At 41.8% G+C, this 20,991-nt stretch overlaps 1 protein-coding gene across 3 annotated transcripts in view; it reads left to right on the top strand.

The window, feature by feature from the left end:
* LOC133507328 (zinc finger protein GLI2-like) overlaps nt 1-20,991 on the top strand; it is a 38,341-nt gene that overhangs the window by 8,158 nt on the left and 9,192 nt on the right. For all 3 annotated transcript variants that reach the window (XM_061832274.1, XM_061832264.1, XM_061832258.1), the window contains exons 2-6: nt 10,534-10,645; nt 15,283-15,485; nt 15,897-16,085; nt 17,995-18,181; nt 20,688-20,865. In XM_061832274.1, coding sequence (XP_061688258.1) covers nt 10,575-10,645; nt 15,283-15,485; nt 15,897-16,085; nt 17,995-18,181; nt 20,688-20,865 — 828 coding nt within the window. In that variant the 5' untranslated portion in view covers nt 10,534-10,574. The remainder of the gene's footprint in view (nt 1-10,533; nt 10,646-15,282; nt 15,486-15,896; nt 16,086-17,994; nt 18,182-20,687; nt 20,866-20,991) is intronic.

The raw sequence follows: 20,991 nt of genomic DNA, 5'->3' as shown, positions 1-20,991 counted from the left end.
TAAGAGAGCACAGAAAGACGGAACTGAAGGATGGCAGAGAGAAAAAGGAGTGCAATGTGGATTTCTTTTTAGGCTTTAGTAAATTAGCAACAAAAAGTAATATTTCAGTCTCTTCAGAACTAGTTCATCTTAATTTTTAAAGTTGTGTCTTAAGACAACTCAAAGAGTAAACATTATGCTTAAGAACTTATTGAGCAATTCATTTTTTGTTCATTCATTCCCATTATTGTAATAAAGTGTTTCTATTTGCTTCATGTATAAATTGTGGTCAAAGCGTTTCCTGCTGTTTTAATTAATATTCCCAAGGAAAAAAGGCACAAACATGTTTCAAGGTCAAGAAAACTTACTGCTCTATGTGATGGAGTAGTCTCACTTTACTTATCAAAAAGGATCAGTATTGGTATAGGTACATATAAAATCATATTTGGGATTCTGGTCCAGCATACTGTATACCTTGTCTCAGCTCGATAGCAAATACTGTGGTATTATGTGCCACAATTTTCCAAGAGCCCGTTGTCCATTTCTTTTGTTTACCAACATTTATACTGCTCAATGATTTATTTATACCAGAAATGGACTCACAAATTGAATGTGAATGAGTTCATATACTCTTCTGATTTTTCAGCATTTCTAATTTCCAAAGCAACAGAAACTGTCAACAGTAATCAGCTAAATTATAAATTGGTTGCAACCTTATCGTTACGATAGGAGTCTTTTAACATCAAAATTTGTTGGCCCTCTTTCACATTTTTGGTAAAGAATATCCCGCAGAAGATGAACTGTGTGTGACATCATGCACTTTTACACGAGTACTGCTCGGCTTCTCCTTGTACAGTAGAGGTCCTTCAAAATGTGTTCTAATACAATCAGATGAGCCAATGGTTATGTCCAGAGGTGGAGTGGGGCAAAAATAAATAAATAGTTGGGCCCTGGAATTTTTTGCTAAGACCGGCCCCTTCATAATTAGTGGAGCACAGGCGACTAGTAATTTATGCATGTGTTCCCCGAAGGAATGTATTTTACAACGTTTCCAAAGCCAACTCTAATTATTGTGGTGAGATGTATATGCAGTATATTATATGCAGTTTGTATATGTACAGTAATCTCTTCTCTTTCTGCTACCTCGACAGCCTGCCTTGACTCAACAAAGAGAGGGAGTAGTAAATTGAAAACATACAAAATAAAAACATTTGTAGATCCTGGCAAAAATGTGCCTCACTCTAGACCATCTAAACCATTCAATATGGGATTATTCAATTAATAATTACTATTCCATTTTATTTAATTGGGTTATGGCTATTTAGCTCTATTCAGTGTCTTCAAAAAGTTACTTTTTTTTGATAATGGGCTAAATCTGAAAAGGGTTATAGTCATACATGACAGCAACCAAGATTTTTTTTTTTTTTTTTTTAAGAAAAAGGGTTTGAGTCTGCTTCAGGAATGCTTATTACCAAATAATAGCAGTATCATTTTGAAAAAGAAAAAAGTAAACTTTTTGCCTTATAGCTATTTAAAATTTCATCGTCAACTTGAGTTGTGACTTCAGAAGTCTTTCAAATAAACTTTGTGAAAACCGCATGAGTAAATAAACATGTAAAGTTCTACCTACGTAGCCAGATGCTATGTAAAAAAAAAAAAAACAACTTCATCAGGAGCTAGCTATCCGACGTTTGGTGACTTTTGCTATTAACATCGCCACTTTCAGTTTCTGTTTAGTTCAATTGATTTTTTTTATCTCTTTTCTTGAAACAATTTCTACGATGTATTTTCTGGACTAGCTTGATATGGTGGCTATGACTTCAGGTTAGAAGGTGCTCCCTGCCTTAAAAACGTAGAACATGCATCTGTATCAAGCAAAAACAGAGCTTCTTTATGAACTCGTGCAAAACAAAGGTCTTGACATTGCCTTTCTTACATTTATTAATTTTTTTTTATAATTTTGATAATTCTTAAATTTCATAGCTTTGATTTTTTTAATTTTCTGTCATTTACATACGAGTACTTTTTAAAACAGGTTTTACTGCAGCATAGAGTTGCTACCAAGTCAAACTATTACAGAGCCTTTCAAAACACCTTTAACCCAAGTATCTAAAATCCTACCACAGTGCCTAAAACTGAAAAATTGCTCCTCATCTACCATGTCACAGCATTAACCATTGGCTATTTTACCACAAAATGGTGGCAGAGGTGCCAATTTTGTGGGAAGTAGGCATTATCACCCTGTCATGTGCAACGACAACTGATTAGGATTGATTATGATACTGTATTATTGTCATTTGTTAAATTGATTATTATTGCGTATAATACTACTAAATTGGTTTCAAAGTCTGCATTTGTGGCTGCTCGTCTCCCCACCGGCTTCTGCTGCTGCTGGTGTATTGCCGTCACAGACGAGGAGACGACGAGAGTTCCTCAAATGAACAAATCTAGTAAACCGTTTGCGTGTTGTGCAGCATCTAAGATGATGACATTCTTAAATTTCACGTTACAATATGGTCTTCTCACTACACGGATGTGAAACGAGCAGCGTGACAACTGGACCCCACAGAAAACACGACAAAACACTTTTGTCTGACACCCCTCTTACATATAGACCAACGGGGCGCCCGCTCTAAATAATAGAAAAGGGAGGCGGGGGAGGGGGGGGGTTGGAGCTGCAACAATATTGTGATTGGCACCAGAGGAGTGCTGGCCCAGTGGGCGGGCCTGATGGCCAGTTCGCCCCAGACTCCGCCTCAATGTCAGCTTAGAGTTCTGTATTTCTTTTCTCTTTCAATCATCAAGCAAAACTCCAGACATCACTGCCACTACTTGAAGAACAAGTTCTTTGCCAATTCTTACTTTCAGCAACTTAATATTTGTGAGAGTCAAGCTTGAGAATGTCACAAAAGGAAGTTCAAAATAAAAGTCGGCTGCTGAACTTCCTCCTTTTGTGCTTTCATTTGAAGTGAACATCAGCAACACAAACTGGCTCCGGCCAATCAGATAGCAGCTGACAGTGCAATTACTCATGAAATTTCTCAGCATTATTGTAATTCTTGCCAGGCGGCGCCTGATAAGTGAACATGTAGCCAGACAGGGCGAGGTCCTTGAGGCCCAAACTAATTTACGGCTGCCGCTTTTATTGAGGAGCAATGCTACCTAACTCTTGCCCACCTCGAAGCCTGTGTGTCGGCCGTTTTATATTCGCGGGCCGGGTTATTTATTTGGAACAATTTCCTCTCTATCACAGAACGCGGCTAATGCCCAGTTTTAATACCTTATTTACACATGGAAACGTGTGCAGAGGAGAGGAAAATGAATGGACCCCCGCCTGCCGCTCCGATCTGTTATATCACAGTTTAACAATCTGGATCGCTAATAGAACCATTTATCATGGCGTGCTCATTTATTCCACGGGAGCGGCCCAGGTCTCGGTCCCAGAGGCCTATGGAAATGGGGTGCATGTAATGAAGCTCAAGCGAGAGTCACTTTGTTTAAAAAGTGAAGATGCGGCACTCCGAGTCAATTAGAATGGACCCAGGTGCTCCTGTCTGCTCCCTCCACACGGGCCGCACGGCGACCCACCTCATTCAATCGAATTTCACCACGCAGGAAACCTGAAGTGACGTGAAAGAAAAGGGGTGCGGGAAAGTTTGTTTGCGTATTTACTTACAATTCGCAGTGATCAAACGTGTTTCCTGTCACACACGAACGTTCTCACGCTTTTGGAGAGATAATTATGCATCGGCCCGCTCATGCCTGCCAGGTGAAACCTATGTGAACTTGCCAGTGTAAAAAAAAAAAAAAAAAAAAAAGAAAAAAAGTTAATACTTTTATCCAAAACAACAATGAAACGGAAACATCTGTTGTTCAAACACGATCTTGAATCTTCCAATTTATAACTTCATGTACAATCTAAAATACAAGCATGGAGAGGATATAAAAGTCTTCATGAGTTCATTGCAAAATATTAAGAATTCCATTTTTTTCCTTTAGCTGAATGTTATCACTTTTAACGTTAGGAGTGAGGTTCCCATTAGGGCAGCCAATCGCTCATCCTGTGGAGTGAGATCGGCTTATCCCCGTGCCTGTGTGGGTTTTCTCCCGTCACTCCGGTTTCCTCCCACACCCCAAAACAGGCATTAACTGGAGTCTCTATATTGCCTTTAGGTGTGTATGTGAGTGTGAATGGTTGTTAATGTGCCCTGCGATTGGCTGACGACCAGTTCAGGGTGCACCCCGCCTCCTGCCCTAAGAAAGCTGGGATAGGCTCCAACCTTCCTGCAACTCTTTTGAGGATAAATGGCTCAAATAATGGATGGACTAGAACCGATGAGGATCTCATTTTGTCAGAGTTCAGTTGTAAAAATTTGGAGGCTTTCCAGCAATCTCATGTCAAAGTGGTCACGTATTCTTCTGAAGTTTGAACTGACTTCCCATAAAATGCGGTGACCACGTGCTCAGATGGGGGAAGTGGAAGCGGCTGCTGACATCCATCCTGTTGAGGACTCAAGCTCATGACCGAGTCACGCTGGTCTTCAGGGAGGGCTGTTATTGCTTAGCCCCTTCCGGGATCGTTGGCAGAGAGGTAGAGTGGCGGACCTTTATAGAGCTCATGCACGTGACGTCACCATTTGCATGGCGCCATATTGCCGGACAAACAGCGTTGTTCGACATTGTGGGAGACATTGAACCTGAGGAGAATATTTACAATACCCGAGACCTGTTGTGCTGTTGGTTGTCAGAACAGACGACACAGATATTCAAAGAGATCATTCTGTAGCATACCAGATGAAAATACCAGAAAAGATCAATGGATTTCGGCTATTAAACAGGATGGATGGTGCCCAACCAAATACACACAACTGTGTACCGATCATTTCATTTCAACTAGGAATTGTTCTTCTCAATCTCAAACTACCAATAAGTATTTATTATTCCAAATTGACTCATTTGAGAACAATGCATATTTAAAAAAAAAAAAAAAAAAAAACCTCTGTCGCAAGGAAAGTTTTATGTAGATTTACGTGTGGCAGTGACACGCTTCCGTCTATGGAGGAGCCGACACCCTGTCCTCTTTTTTTTTTCCTCCAATCAGTTAATGAATGCAAGTTTGTGTAAAACCAGGGGTCATTTATTTAAATATTGGTATTTGTATTGAAAAAAATCTGAGTGGGTCCATCACTCTGTGGGATTTATTCCTGATTGACAACAGCAACAAAGTATTTGTATGCGTCCAGACTTTTCTACGCTTTCAAACGCTTCTGTGTAAATCTCGAAGACTTACTCACCAGATACTTGTGTAGCTCCAGTTGTCCAAGCAAGCGGAAGGGAATCAACAGTCCACTTTCTTTTCGGTTAAAACATCAACTTCGGCATTAAATATGGGTCCTCTATTCCGAGTGTCTCTAATTTTTCCACGTACTGTACCTACATTTATTATCACCTTCTAAATGTTTGATGCTATCAAGCAAACTCTGGATGTCATGCTATAAGACGTTTTTTCGTTTCATCTCAACGGAATTAACTTGCAACAATGCTTTGTTTGACCGGCAATATGGCGAGTCACGTGATTTGATGACGTAGGTGCACGAACTCTATAGGGCCTATATTCCTGTATGGTCCGCATGAAAGATCAACACGTCGTTGAAACAGATGGTGACAAATGTTTCTTGGAAGAGGATCAAGACATTAATGAGTGTTCTTCAGGTGGTAAAAGGTAGACTTAGTCACAGCTTTTAGTTGGCTTCTAAAATTCAAGTTTGTGTCGATAATCACACCAAGTTTCCTTGGAATTGATCTGTAGCTGTTCAGCATCAGCTGCAAGGTGAGTGGGGATGGGGCCAGGTGGCTTTAAGAGAGGCGTGTTCGTGATCAGGACGATAAGATACGGCGAGTTATTGATGACAGCATGCCGTAACTGGAGACCGGAGCTCCCGGAAGCACTCGGGGTGAGAAGGGGTGATCAGGCCTCTGGCAGAGAAAAATGTGCATGGTCTAAAGAAAGGAGCACTTATCTTCTGGAGAAAAATAGTCCCTCTCTCCAAGGGTCAGCAGGATGTTTCACTTTGGCTCATTCTTAAAAACAGACTCAAAAACTAACTAAAGTTAATGATCATCTGCAGGACCATCATAAACACAATACTCAAATAATGATATACAGTAGTTTAATCCACAGTGTTTGGTTCTACCATTTGGTAAAAACTACATATGCAGTGGGCTGACGACAAGTCCAGGGTGTACTCTGCCACTTGCCTAAAGTTAGCTGGGATAGGCTCCAGCACACCTGTGACTCCAATGAGGATAAGTGCTGTCGTTCATTTTGGGATTTCACCACCATCGACAGCATCAAAGAATGATGTCTTGGGTCATTCTCGATGCAACAGAAAGTTGTGTGCTAACTAAAAGACGTGCAGATATGAGAATGTTTTTAACTCAATTCATTTTCTCGTTTGGAAACGCCCTACTGTGATAAATTGCACGATCACAATGTTTGTTGTACAACACTTTTCAGAGACATCTCCATAATTGTCGGAATGGCTAAGGCACAAGCCATCCACTTACTCAAAGAGCTCCGACTGTACAAGCACATGTTCATTCATTGGGTTGTAAATAGATGGAGATGAGCAATAACATGAAACAGTTGCACACGTGAGGAGATTATACAGTACATCCTTACAGAGGCCGACACGTATTTCTTACACACTGAACTTTACAATCGTAATAGAGGTGTGAGTGTGTGTGTGTGTGTGTGTGTCCACACACAATTTCTTTGGTAAAGGAGAACTGTACCACGGCAAAAAGTATACATTTTATTTAGGAAATGTAGTGAATGCCTAAAATATGCATCATGAAGTGAAGTACTTGTGAAGATTTTGAGGGTCCTAGTGACTGACAGCCGTAAGTTTGACAAACTTCCCTTACCGTGGTTTTGCTTTCTTGAAGGACAACACAAATACACAATGATACACTGGAAGGTTTTCACATAGGATCCCTATAAACAACCTTGATAAAAGGGAAGATGGTGACATAAATAATACAATAGAGAGTGGCCAATTGTGAAAGCTGTTGTGTATGCTCACACCTGCATGGGAAGCCATTAGCACTTTACACTCTAATTGTAGTGCTGATGTGCTTTGTCATGTGGTGGTTGGTGGTGTTAGCGGGAGCTAATTAGCCACCAAACCAGGCCAAGTATTGAGTGAAATAAATACGGCTGTTTTTGTGATGCTCCCATTTCAGTCACAAGGCTGTGACCAAGAACGTCAAAACAAGTCCAGTTCCCGTAATCTCTTTGTGAAAACAAGATTAAGATAAAGACTTAATTTTTGTACTTGGATCAAGATGGCTTTTTACAAAGCGATTTACTATTATTTTTCTGAATATTTATTATTCCAGGTCAGAGGGAATCTATGAACATGTTCATATCCCTCCTACAAGCATCAACACTGTTCACAAGAGACCCCATTTAGTTGTTGTGGCATTCTGCAGATGACACTCACAAAGATCCTCACAGAAAGAACCTTCAGGTGTTATTCTTAGCTCTGCATGCCTCCCTGAGCATGAGAAGAACTGGGTCTTTGTTTAATTTAGAGATGGCACATTGGAGTCATTTTCCATAATCCCAAGCGCCCCCCTGGTGAGGGTACCAGTGGGCTAATATGGATGTTAGCTGGGGAGCACCATGACAGCCCCACAAGCGCAATTTAATTGATGCTATTTTAATTATCGCTCTCGTTCCCCAGAACGCAGGCGTCTCTTTATCACGCCGAGTATGGGATGATGAGGTAATTACTTAATCTAGACAAACCTGTGTGTTAAGCAGCGCTATTAAGACCGCCGGTCATCAATCAGCCATGCTGGAGGTGATTATGCGACGCCACAATCACTCTTTCAACATATCCACTCTTCTAAATACCTAAATCAAACAAACACCGTGCAAACATCTCAGAGGAAACCTATCAGCTGTGTGGCCTCGCTACTTTCAGCTCAGTCATGTGAGGGTTACCATTTTTTTTCCCCTGGACTCTTGAGGACTGAAGCGGAGGTGGAGGTAGCGTGTGGGCATGTGATGAAATAAAAACACTATCAAGCTAGGATTAATAGATGGAGCCTAAGCGGATCGGGCGTGAGGTGGACAGGGGCTGGCGTGGGGCTCTAGTGGGGGTGCATCAGGTAAGCCAGCCTCTCCAGCTCATGTCTCTTCTTGAAGCAGAACAACAATGGAAATGTCGCAGTGATGGGACAAGGAGACCACGCTGGCTGCAATGGTGCCTCTTGGGTGGGTGGTCCTCCGAGGAAAAGTTGCTTAGCTTCTATATTCCCTTCAACTAAATATAATAAATTTGGAAAAACACAGGGATTAATGATAGTCTGAGAAGAACATTCACGTCTACTACATGCACCCAAAAGTGCAGAGAAACGAGTGAACCAGTCGAAGTAAAGAGGCTATTTGTGGGGCCGTTTAGGGAGCGGTCAGCCTGTCAACTTGTCACTGGTGCAGAGTGAGAGGAATGGACCACAAATGCTGAGTCCTGTACGTCTGGAGCCCCTGCGAGGCCCGGAACCCCCTTGACACTTGGACGAGAGCAGATAATCATCCATGACCATGACCTCAACGCTGCAAAATCCCAGGTCACCCTGCTAGTATAGACTGTGCTGCCTTTTGAGTATCTCACAAAAAGGAGTACACCCTTCACATTTTTGTGAATATTTTATATCTTAAGACATGGGGTGAGACTGCAGTGATGCAGTTTGTTATGGTTTGGGCACTGGCAATCTGACCTCTCACTCCTTCAATATGTCTAATTCCTAACGACAAGCTCTGTGCTGAGCACATGTACTTGGGTTTCTTCGGGTGACCATGGCGAGGCCTGTTCTGAGTACAACCTGCCCTGTTACACCGATGTATGGTCTTGGCCACTGTGCTGGCGCTCAGTTTCAGTATGTAGGCAATCTAATTTCTTCCCAATCTGGCACAATCTCCATTTTGAGACTAACAAATTGCCCCTTTCCTTCAGCACACAGGAACAAAGTGAAATTGACCGCCTACGTCACTTCTCACTGAAATAATGCATTCATGTCACGTGAAATCTTATTCCAAAAATTTCAAATTAAAGGTGGTAACTTCCTTCAATTCTAAAGAGTAACAACAAAACAAGAGTCACGAGACTCCACAAACACGGTTTTAGTTTAGAAAATAGTGGCGATACTCCCACCCACACAACCTCCTTTCAAAAATATACACACTAATACGTCACACTAACTAATCGCAAAATGGGAAAAAGAATTCTCTGTTTACTGACAATGAATACATGTCTCTTGTTCTGTGTTCTTGTTAGTTTGTTTGTTCTTTGTTCTGAATGTTGCACCAGCGTGGCACCGTCTAGGTGAAGATAAGCGTGAACGGGCATGGGGGTTGGTGGTCCAGTCCCCTTGCCCCTTCACTTGGAGGATGGTCAGGGCTCTTCAATTGGGTTGGAGTACCGCCCTCGGTCTTTGGGATTGGACAGCGTCTCCCCTGACTAATTCCCCCATGGGATGGACGCACTTGCTCGGCTCCAATTTATACATATAGAGGGGACGGGGCCCACCCTACCTCAGTGTGCCGGCACAGCAACTCCATACACCAGTTGACTAAGACGCATGTACTATTGTGTTTATTTACTCATATTTTCCATAGACACACACCAGATTGTAGTTCCTTTTGCTGGGACAACTGCCTTGCTCATCTCCCACATCCTGTCCTACTAGGCTCGCATCCCTATATCAGAATTTGATTAGGCTCCGGCATTCCCTGCGACCCTTGTGAGGATAAGCGGCTAAGAAAATGGATGGATGAAATAAATTAAACAGAGGGAGTATGTCAAACTCCCATGTTCCACAGCAAAACTGTTCCGGCACGAAAGGCATATACAGTACATCGACCATTCTGAGAGATCATAGAGTTCTTTGCCATGAGTTTTGATATTGATGGCACCAAATAGAGATAAAAGCAAAGATCTTGTAACACTTAAGTCGCTTTTGCTGCCAGCAGTTTAACACGTACATATATATACAAGCTATGCTTTACGGTGGAGCGAAGTGTCATTTCTTCAGTGAGGCTGTAAAGATCCAAAAGGTTGTGTTGTAACTGTCGTGTCTTTAATGGCCAACTACGTGATTTGTTGTTTGTGTTTCTGACATCTATGACAACAAAATGCCTGTTTAAAGGCAGTGGATGAAGCCTCAAAGCAAGAAGCACAACACAGTGCATGTTTAGACACAAACAAGTTTAGCTCTGACAAATAGAAGAGGACAGTAAATCTATAAAGACAAGTATGATGGTGCTCCCAATCCATCATCATCATCAGTCAGTAAAAACAAGCCTATGCTGGGTGCCTGCTTGGTGGAGAAGAGTTAAAAACTCCACACACGGGCCCAATCAGCTCATGAGGTTCCAAGCCAAAAGGCTGCTTCTGTTAAATCTTGGGCCCACTTTGATTATTCATTAATTACACTGCCAACTTTTTCAACCATCTCTTTACATTTACCCTCTCTGCTATTTTGCAGTCGACCCTCACATCTCCTCTCTCTTCCACAAGCCCACCGCCATGGACATGACGCATCATGAAGAATGCCACTCGTACCACTACGAGCCACACGCTGTCCATGCCGTACACAGGTGAGCCAACACTGTCCTCCACTTCTGCTCTTAGAGTTCGGTACGCCGTCGGGGAGCAGAGATGTTTGGAGTATGGACTTTGTGAGAAGAAATGGTGTCGGGATGGAGAAAGTCAATGAATTCTACAGAAGACAGACAGACTGGTGCCGTGAGATATGAGTGATGGGACGTGCGGTTGTTTGCAGATAGTAAATTTCTTTCGGCTTGTCCCTTTAGGGGTCGCCACAGGGTGTCATATTGCAGATATGAGATGAAATTTGCCAGATTCTTCCTTTTTTTTTTTTTTGCTTTGATTTGCGATCACAAACAGAGTACGGTGGCACTAAGCTAAATTCGTATAGGTTCACAACAGCTCTTTCACAAATAGTGAACAATTAATCAAAATCAAAAGAGGCTTTAAGGCTACAAGAAGTTAGAATGAAGAAGAATGAGAATGAAAGAATGAAGAAGTCATTCTTCTTCCTTTGTGTTCGACAGTATTATACATTACTGCCACCCAGTGGTCAATGCAGACACACCAGAAGGAGCAGTACACTGAATTACATAATGATGCACAAATGGTGCAATGCGTTACATAAACTTTAATTTTTTCAATGAAGTACAAAATTAATAAAATGGTATTTTTCCTTGTAAAAAAAAAAAAAAAAAAAATCAAAAGATTACTTGATTTCCTGAGGGACACTGGAACAGATTAATGCCATTTTCAGTCATTTCAATAGGGAAAGTTGATTTGAAGATTGATTTTGATCATTATTATGAGTGTGGTCACAAATTAAACTCGCATCTAAAAGGCACCACTGTAATCGGATGAGTTAATTTCATATCTACCTTCTGAGGGAAACCAAAACTGCGATGTGATTGGCAATGAAAAGTTTGACATCTCTTGTGCGGTACAGTAAACTCTTCATAGGTGTGAATGCTCCTGTGATTGGCTGTCCACGGTGAGGTGAGTAGAACCAAATGTTGTACTCAAGTAAGAATACTGCTATTTTAGTATAATATGACACAAGTAAAATGAAAAGTAGTCCTCTAAATTCTGATTTAAGAGTAAGAAAGTACTCAGCAAAAAAAAGAAACAAAAAAAATACTCAAGTACTGAGTAACAGGTGACCAACCTCGGATTTACTTTTAAATCAGAGTCTGAAGGTCAAATAAAATAAAACTGACAAAATAAAATAGGAAGATGCAAGTTCAGATATTTCTGAACAATATTAATCTAAAGCATAATAAACAAAAATATTTATAAAACGGAATATAGGTAAAATAACAAATTTGGTAGCTGGCAGCCAGCTCAGAGTGTACCCACCCTGTCCTGCCCATGCAAAACTCCGATAAGGTACAGCATCTCGCGGTCCTTGTGAGGATAAGCGAATGGCTGGATAACAAATTAAGGCAAGTTGAGTTATTAAACAGCACAATACTGTAGCCTCACCAGTGAGATTACAAAAACAGGAACAAGCTTGCAGTGAATATAAAAAGTGTACACAATTTTTGCGTTGTAAAATAGTTTTGACCAAGTGAAATCATTTTGAAACTTCTTCTGCCATGAATTGGACCTAGAATTTGTACAGCTTAACTCATTTATTTATTTTTTTTATCTTTTTGAGAGGGGAGGTGAAAAAAAAATGAAAAAAACTTTAATGTGACTGACTTGAACTTGATTTTTAAGTTGCTGCCTTCTTGGCCAAGTCAACATTGGAAAAGAAATGTTCTGTTTAAACTGGTCTTGTACTTGGTTAAATGTATGTATTTCTTTCAGCTTGTCCCGTAGGGCTCGCCACAGCGTGTCAGCCCAGATGAACGCTCATATTTGTTTGGCACAGTTTTTAAAAATGAATGTTCTAGCTTTTATAAAAATATATAAATTTATGACCTTATAACTGAAATGGCCGGGTTCTAAAGTACCAGATCACATTCAAACTCATGTTAAATGGAAGTCCACAAACACTTGCCTCCATTTCAATTTTCAAGTAGAAAAAAAACAAAAACAATGCATGCACGGAAACATTATTTGCTTAACTCATTAAAATGCTGATAGTTGTGTGTGTGTGTGTGTGTGTGTGTGTGTGTGTGTGTGTGTATTTGTGAGAGAGCTAGAATGCATATTTAACAGTTATTTGTGACCATAAAATGGGCGAATGTTGCCATAGGCACAGCAAAAACATCTGCAACTAACTGCAAGGCATTTTCTCGAGTTGGCGGTTCAAGTTTGTAAACCTGAGTCGCGTGCAGCTGTCACGACTCACTTTGATTGGCCCGCATACCCAATAGAAGACGTCGTGTGTGGACATGTGACTTTCTTGTGTTGTTTGATTCATGAACTTCGTCAAGCATCCATCGTTGTGATAATCATGTTGGAGTGAAGCAATGGCGCAAAGTCAACAACAATAGTTTAAATATAGAATGCACATATAATTATTGATAAATGAAAGCAGTAAGTGGCTTTAATATCTTTTCCCAGAGTAAATTGACCACTTCTTCTTAGCATATAGAAAATACTCAAAAGTAAAAAATGCTTCATGAAAACTAATCGGACAAGTACAATGTATCCCAAAATATTACTTGAGTAAATGTAATGTGTTCCTCGCTATCTCAGGTCCGGGGCGTATGTGTACTGGAGCTCACCTGTGACCCTATTGAGGATAAGCAGTGTGGAAAATGGATGGATGGAGTGCTCCTCCGTTTGCGCCTGCGAACAGTAGAGCCATTTATCACACAGTTGGGGTTAGTGTGGGGCGGGGGAGATGCTTGTGAAGGTGCTTGTGTCGGCGGGGTGGTAGAACGTTTTTACGCCTGTCCTCAATCTCAGCCACCTTGATTAATGTAATTTGATCTTGACAGTGGCCCCTCATTCATCAAGACCTTGATCTAGCTGTCCCTCACATTGCTGGTGCCAAATTCACCTAATTACAGCAACATTGAGCAGTAAATAAATTGTCGTGTCATTTGTGGCCCGGCGTGGCACTTTGTTACCATGCCCGTGGCACCCTCAAGGGTTTCCTGCTCCTTGATTGTCCAACATGACACCTCAGCAGCAGACCCTTCATCACTGCAAGTAGGCACGGGAAGTAATCTGCTGTCATACAGTACAGTAGCGTCCAGTAAGCTACAGGTACGTATACGCAGAAGGGAGGAAGCATTGCTCATCTCCTGTTCTGCTAAAGGAATCAAGCGTTGCCGCTTTTGGCTAGCACTTGTAATTCGACAACAGGGACGTACGGTATTTCACCATTACCTCTGACATTCACAACTTACACAGTAGTGAAACATTTCTGCATCCGCTACTAAAACTCTCTCACACACACTATTTGAAAATTATAGAATAATGATAGAATGATTGAAATGCTAACATGGAATATTGAAAGGCACGATGAAATGTTCACACACACACAATTTAAACACTCCCTTTCACACAATTAATATACTTTTAAAGGAGAAAGCCAGTGGTTTGCATTAACAATGTATCCAATAGGTCATGTAAAATGTACTCTATTTTGACAATGCGATGTTAAATCCTCTCTCATTTAATAGTGTTTTGAGAAGATTTTTATCAACAATTGTGAATTTTCAGGAGCGCGGCCATTTTTGTGAGTCACATGACCTACGTGCGCGGATGTGATGTGTACCGTGCTGCAACAAAGGCTCGATTACACGGGACACCATTTCCGCCCAGCGCAGATTTCTCGGATTTATCCTCATCTGATGAAGAAATAGCAGTGTTGGTTGATCGGGAAGACGGAGGAATACTTCCATACACAGCCGTGAGCGGCACAGCTCCAGGGCACTGGGGAGCCGTAAGCGCGCTCCCTGGTGACCGAGGTCCAGGGCTCGGGGAGGGAGCTCACAGCTCGTCTGCTCGGTTCATCGGGAAGACGGAGGAATACGTCCATACACAGCCATGAGCGGCACTGCTCCGGGGCTCGGGGGAGCTGTGAGCTCGCTCCAGGGCTCGGGGAGGGAGCTTTGCCACTCAAGGTTGCGTATGGAAGTATTCCTCCGTCTTCCCGATCAACCGATACTATTTCTTCATCAGATGAGGATAAATCTGAGAAATCACCGCTGGGCATAAATGGTGTCCCATGTAATCGAGCCGTTGTTGCGGCACGTAACATGTCACATTTGCGCACGTAGGTCATGTGACTTGCGAAAATGGCAGCACCCCTAAAAATTTGTAATTCTCGATAAAAATCTTCTCAAAACACTATTTAATGAGAGAGGGTTTAACATCACATTTTCAAAACAGAGTACATATTACATGACCTATTGGATACATTGTTCATGCAGACCAGTAGATTTCCCCTTTTAAATGCACTACTGAAGGGCTCTCATGTGTACTATTAAGATGCTCTCACACTAAATGCTCTCAGGAACTACTGACACACTCCCGCAGGCATAACTGAATGCATCAAATCGGTCTGGATGTTTGTCGTGTAAGAAAGAAGCCTCTTCTAAAGATGAAACCCAACAAAGCCTGCAAATAGTTGGCCGAAAACAAGCAGACAATGTGGTTCTTAACATAGGAGCCGAACTGAGGATGCTCCTCAAGCTGTGCTAAGCACACTCATGATACGTTTACTCCAATACCCAATAGTCAATAATCACATCCTAAAATGCTGATCAAACCATCTCCATCCCAGGCCTGTAGGTTTGCCAGGCAGCCCTGTCATCTCTGACATCTCTCTGATCCACCTCTCGCCTACCTCCATGGCAACCGGATACTCCCCCTTCAGCCCTTCTCACGTGTACGTCAACCCTCACATGGAACACTACCTGCGCCCTGTGCACGGCGGCCCTCCGCTTTCAAGGATCTCAGGAGCTAGAGGCTTGAGCCCCACGCGCTGTAAGTTTGACCGAAGTTGACCTTTCACCTGTGTTTTAGCTCCATGTGTCCTGTAGAAGGTAAGAAAGGTCCACAGCTGAAATGGCAAGCACAATGATGATGATGCAATTTGATCAAAGAAAGGTGATTTGCAGGCAGCCTGGAATTACAATACAAGATTGGAAGGCAGCAGTGGACATAAATCTTCTTCTGAATTCTGTCACTGTTAATAATGGAAAGATTCAAAGTGAAATAAAGCTCCCCAGACCAGATGAAAGCATGGTAGTTAGGGGAATACAAATATGAAGACGTGCCATGTGCGAGCTATGAAGGTCAGCTTGGCCCGCAATGGCTGGCGGCGGCAAAACCTTCAGAGGCTCCGCGCAATGATATGCGGCTAATTGATGGAAGGTGAATTTCTGTCCTCCTCAGTGGGTCTTGACCATTTCAAGGATGGCGGCCTGTTTGGGCACCCTCCGCCTTCTCCGACCGGGGTGAGTCTGACCAGGGAGTGTTACCAGTTGATGTCAAGCCACCACGGCTCCTATGGGGAGCTGCTCATGCAGAGGGCGGGGTTAGCTGCAGGGTCCCATCTGTCAGACTACATGGCCCCCATTGATGGTGAGTCATACATATTCTCTACAGCAAAAATATCATTGATCATCAGAGTCTAAAAGGTTAATTTTGAAAATCAGGTGCACCTGATAACATCTTAACACTTCCCGTTTAAAAAATAGTCACCATCGTTCTGAAAGTGAAGCATTCTTATAAATGACCACGGAAAACTGGTGGTGGGGTGACATCGGGGGTAAAACATTCTCGTTCATATGCATTGTAGTGTAAGTCCCCTTGCAGGGCGAACCATCCTGAAAAGGGATGTTAACTAGTATTTTGGTAAAAATGACAATGTGAAATTACACTTCTCGGTGTATATGATTATGGAGTATTTTTATCAAAGTGCACAGCACAAACGTACTAAACCTTTGTTTCAAACTCCATTTTGTCGCAGGCTACATACAGTAACTGTTTCCATCAAAAGGCCATTATGACTGTAAAAAAACTCATCATATTATTTATTACATGAATCCAACAAATTGAGGGTTAAATCATTTTGAAAATGACAATTCAAGGATAATAGTTTGTTCAACCATTGTTTAAATTACTGGAAAAATAGTGTTTGGTTAAAATAAGCACTCAAGATATCAACATATTTATTCTTTACATATTTAAATCTGGGGTTGCGCGGTTAGACTGTTGGCCTCACCGCTGTGAGGACCATGGTTCAAATCCCAGCCCCACCTGTGTGGAGTTTGCATGTTCTCCCCGTGCCTGCGTGGGTTTTCTCCGAGCACTCCGGGTCCCCCACCACCACCATGACCACCAAAAAAAACCCAAAACAACATACATTAATTGGTGACTCTAAATTGCCCGTAGGTGTGATTGCGAGTGTGACTGGTTGTTTATTTTTAGGTGGACTGGGATTGGCTGGCAACCTGTTCAGGGTGTATCCCGCCTCTTGCATGTTGACAGCTGGGATAGGCTCTGGCACTCCCGCGACCCATGTGAGGATAAGCACCTCAGAAAATGGATGCATATTTAAATCTGCTGTATATATTTGAAATGTTAGTACCTATTTGATGCAAGTTTATTTGGTTTCATGGGTCATATAAAATGTGGAGGCTTGGATTTGGCCCGCGAGCTTTGCGTTTGACACCTGTGCACGAGTAGCTCAGGTCCATTTCAGACTTGAAATCAATCCCCTTGCTCTCATCTCCTCCGAATTGGAATCAATTCTTAGTAAATTACCCCCATTAAACATGGCGCCGCGAGCCTGTCCATGGTATATCTTATCTGAGGTAATTATGCGGAATTATCAATTAGTCAATTAGCTACTTCTGAATCGTAATGAGGACACCTCATTCGGGCTGGATGACGTAGTCTTCAACACTATATAGCAAGGCAACTGTTACTCTTTATTGAAGACTTCAACAAACAAGAACAGTCCAGTTACCTTAAATTCAACCTTAGCGGTTTAACATGACCTGGATGACTCAGAATTTGCACAGAAATACTGGATGACGTAGCTTCCCACACAACGAGATTAAAAAAAAATCACATCTCTATCAATGACTTTTTTTGTGCGTTTTTACTGTGGGCACAATAAAGATATAACATGAGCACAAAATGCAAATTTGTTGTCACATAATACTAAATGTTGCTACAATATACTATTTTACTTCCATTTGGTTTCCCAACTGTACAATCCAGTCACAGCTGATTCATGGTCACATATTTAGTATTTTCTGTGCGTGTTAATAACATCCCACAAAATAGGTCTAAACATTGTTTTATACCTATTTCTAGGCCACAAATAAGTCTTTTTGTGTATGTTATATGTACAGTATATTGTGGCCACAATATTTTTGGGGTTAATGAAAACGGGCAGAAAATATGCATGATAAAAAGTCTGGAGAAGAGCATTTAGAAAATATAGATGGGATTTCAAGCCTTCACATCTCTGCATCCACAGTATCGCGACTGACCTCCAGGTTGAACAGGAAGAGAGCGCTGTGCATCTCATCGATGTCCGACGCTAGCGTGGACCTTCAGACGATGATCCGGACGTCACCGAGCTCACTTGTGGCATACATCAACAACTCCCGGTCCGGGTCGGTGGCCAGCAGCTCGTACGGACATCTGTCAGTCGGAGGACTTAGGTACTGGGGGTCTACTGAAAATAAAACCTGTCTTGATGAGTGCAGCAAACTACTATTTATTGTTGAGGATACTATAACCTACAACCGGTTATAATGTGAAATATTAAGACATTTTTAATTTGTTTCGCTACTCCCACATGCATTAAAGACATTTGAACTTTTTAAAACAAACAATGTATATTTTATAAAGTATTCCTGATTGTCCGTTTTTCGTCTTGCTGTCAAGAAATGGGCGACTATTGTAAAACATCAGAATCAGAACCATCTTTATTTGACAAGTATGTCAGAAACATACAAGGAAGGTAGTTAGAGACACTTTAGTACAACATACATGACGACAACAGACAGACAGTCAATTGTGACATAAAGACATTGCAATAACAGTCGAGTACAGCCACTCCAAGCCAAGTCTCCGTAAAAGCACAGACGTCTTTGCTGGTCTTTCTCAGAAGAGGAAGCGCGTCCATTTTGTTGGGAAGGGAGGTCAATTTCATTTCGTGAAATTCATGAGGTGAATTGACAGGAACGCCAGTCTGTATCCTCTCTTGCAAAGCCTCAATTGGATCCCGGCACGCATCCCTCATTGACGTCACCTGTGCTTCCATGCACTAGTCCATCAATTTTCAATGCAGCTTATCCTGGTTTGGGTCAGGGTGTGCTGGAGCCTATCCCAGCTGACTTTGGAGGAAAGGCTGACTACACAAAAAAATGGTTACCAATTGCAGGACAAATATAGAGACAGACAACCATTCGCACTCATACTCACATAGTCACTGAGTGGTAACTAAACCCGCACTGCCCGCACCAAAGTCGGGCAAGTGTGCCACTACACCATCAATGACTTGTAAAACATCACTTTGAGGAAATAAAAAGACTGGGTCACACAGTTTTCCAAATAAGAGGCAAAGTAGGGCCATAGATGGTTTAACAGAAATTAGAATACATGTTACGTGATGGGTGGCAGTAGCTCGGTATTTAGGACTTGGACTTTGAAGCCGAAAGGTAATGGCTGAAGACCAAAAGTGAATACATTTTAAAAATAACTTGTTGTTGGTGAGATGCTAGTCTGCTTCCTGGCTACTGTCAAGATGCCCTTGATGAAGACCCCTTGGGCACCCCCACACCTCAAGAGGTGCAACACAGTTGACGAAGTGTCTCCAATAGATTAAGGCTCGCGGAAGAGCGCGCGTACGACTAAGTGTGGACAATATCAACAAACACAAGGGTGTGTGTTCAAAGGTAAATGAGGGAGAAGTATCTTCGCTGAGTTTGATTTCATTATTATCAGCGCTTTATACATTGCAGAACAACTTTCACTTTGTTAGCGTATCACTGACCTGCTGAATGAAGTGTGTAATATTTTATGCCCAAGAGTCGGATTAGTGATACGTAAATGCGCGATGTCGTGCAAGAGAAATGTCTATTTGCTTATTTGTATCGCACCGGACTTTTAAGACAGGGCACTGGGTTCCATTACGAGCCAAGTCAAATGAATACACCCACTCCCTTATAAAGACGACTATGATATTACTCGTGATCTTTCCAAGTAAAAAGTACTCACCCTGCTTTACATGCGCAGTACGATTCCATTATTTTATCCTGTTGTTGGATTTCAATATGAAGTTTGTGAGGCATCAAACTTTTTTGCAACGATCGCAACATTTCGCTGCAACTCTGACATTGCGTCCTGCTCCATCCAAAATCTTAATTCCGTTTACATATCCTTGCATGAAATAGTTGAGACCTCTCTGTAGATCTCTCTTGGACAAGTCTGACGTATTTGGCAAAAAACATACCCCAATATTATCTGGAATACGCTATAGAGAATCCAGTTCAAACCTGTCATGTTCAGTCACCAATTTGGAAGACTGTGGGGCATGGCAACTGTAGCTGAGGGGGGCGCAGCTGAAGATCGGCAGTCGGAAAGGTCGATAGTGCTACATGCAACACAAGTCCAACTTGTGGACTGATAAAAGTACAGATTAGTGCATATTTGAGTTGAAACAAATGAGAACAGGAACCCTCAGCTATAAACTTTGTCTTACCACACTCATTCACGACCTCACAAATCAGTTTCCTTTGTTTTGTTTTGTTTTTTTAATGCATTGTTTCCCTCTAGATTCCCAAGTTAGAGCTCATTAATTTTTCTACAAAAAAATCACTACCTGTATCATTTGTGTGTGCTTGGGTTCGACAAATACGTCTGGTTATCGAGTACTTAGCTCATTCATGTAGAACCCTTCAAATTAAGAGAAAAAAAGTCTTGTCGCTTTGTCCTAAAGTTTTATACATCTAAAAAGTGACGAGGTGCCCCTTTACGAGACACATTATTTTGATCTTCTCTTTAAAGCATCCATCAAATCCAGAAGCGATAGCGGCGTTAACCTTGTTTTGTATCTTTTTTCATATTAACTATATGTTTATTTAACCCCCATATATGCTACAAATGTATACCGTTTTGTTTTTGTTCGATGAACATGTGACCTTGGTACTTTTCCACCTGCAGCCCAACCTTGGCCTTTCCTCATCCCATCAACCCTGTAGCTTACCAGCAACTGCTAGCTTTGGGCCACACTCCGCCACTCATCCAGCCACCAGCCACCTACCCCAGCTGCCAGCCAGGCCTCAGCCTTGGCCTCTCCTTGCTGTCTGGTCCGGCCCACGGCACTGAACTGACGTCCCAAGTAAATTCCTTTGTTACTTTTCATGAGGATAAACCAATTGAAATGGATGAAATAAAACATTTTAGCACAGCGCCAATAAACTACTAGATGTTTGTCATTTAGTAATTTACTGTAGAGGTACTTGAC

This window comes from Syngnathoides biaculeatus, chromosome 2, assembly GCF_019802595.1.
Source record: "Syngnathoides biaculeatus isolate LvHL_M chromosome 2, ASM1980259v1, whole genome shotgun sequence".
Lineage (NCBI taxonomy): Eukaryota > Metazoa > Chordata > Actinopteri > Syngnathiformes > Syngnathidae > Syngnathoides > Syngnathoides biaculeatus.
Note: the sequence above shows the minus strand (reverse complement) of the source record. Positions and strands in the feature narration are given on the sequence as shown.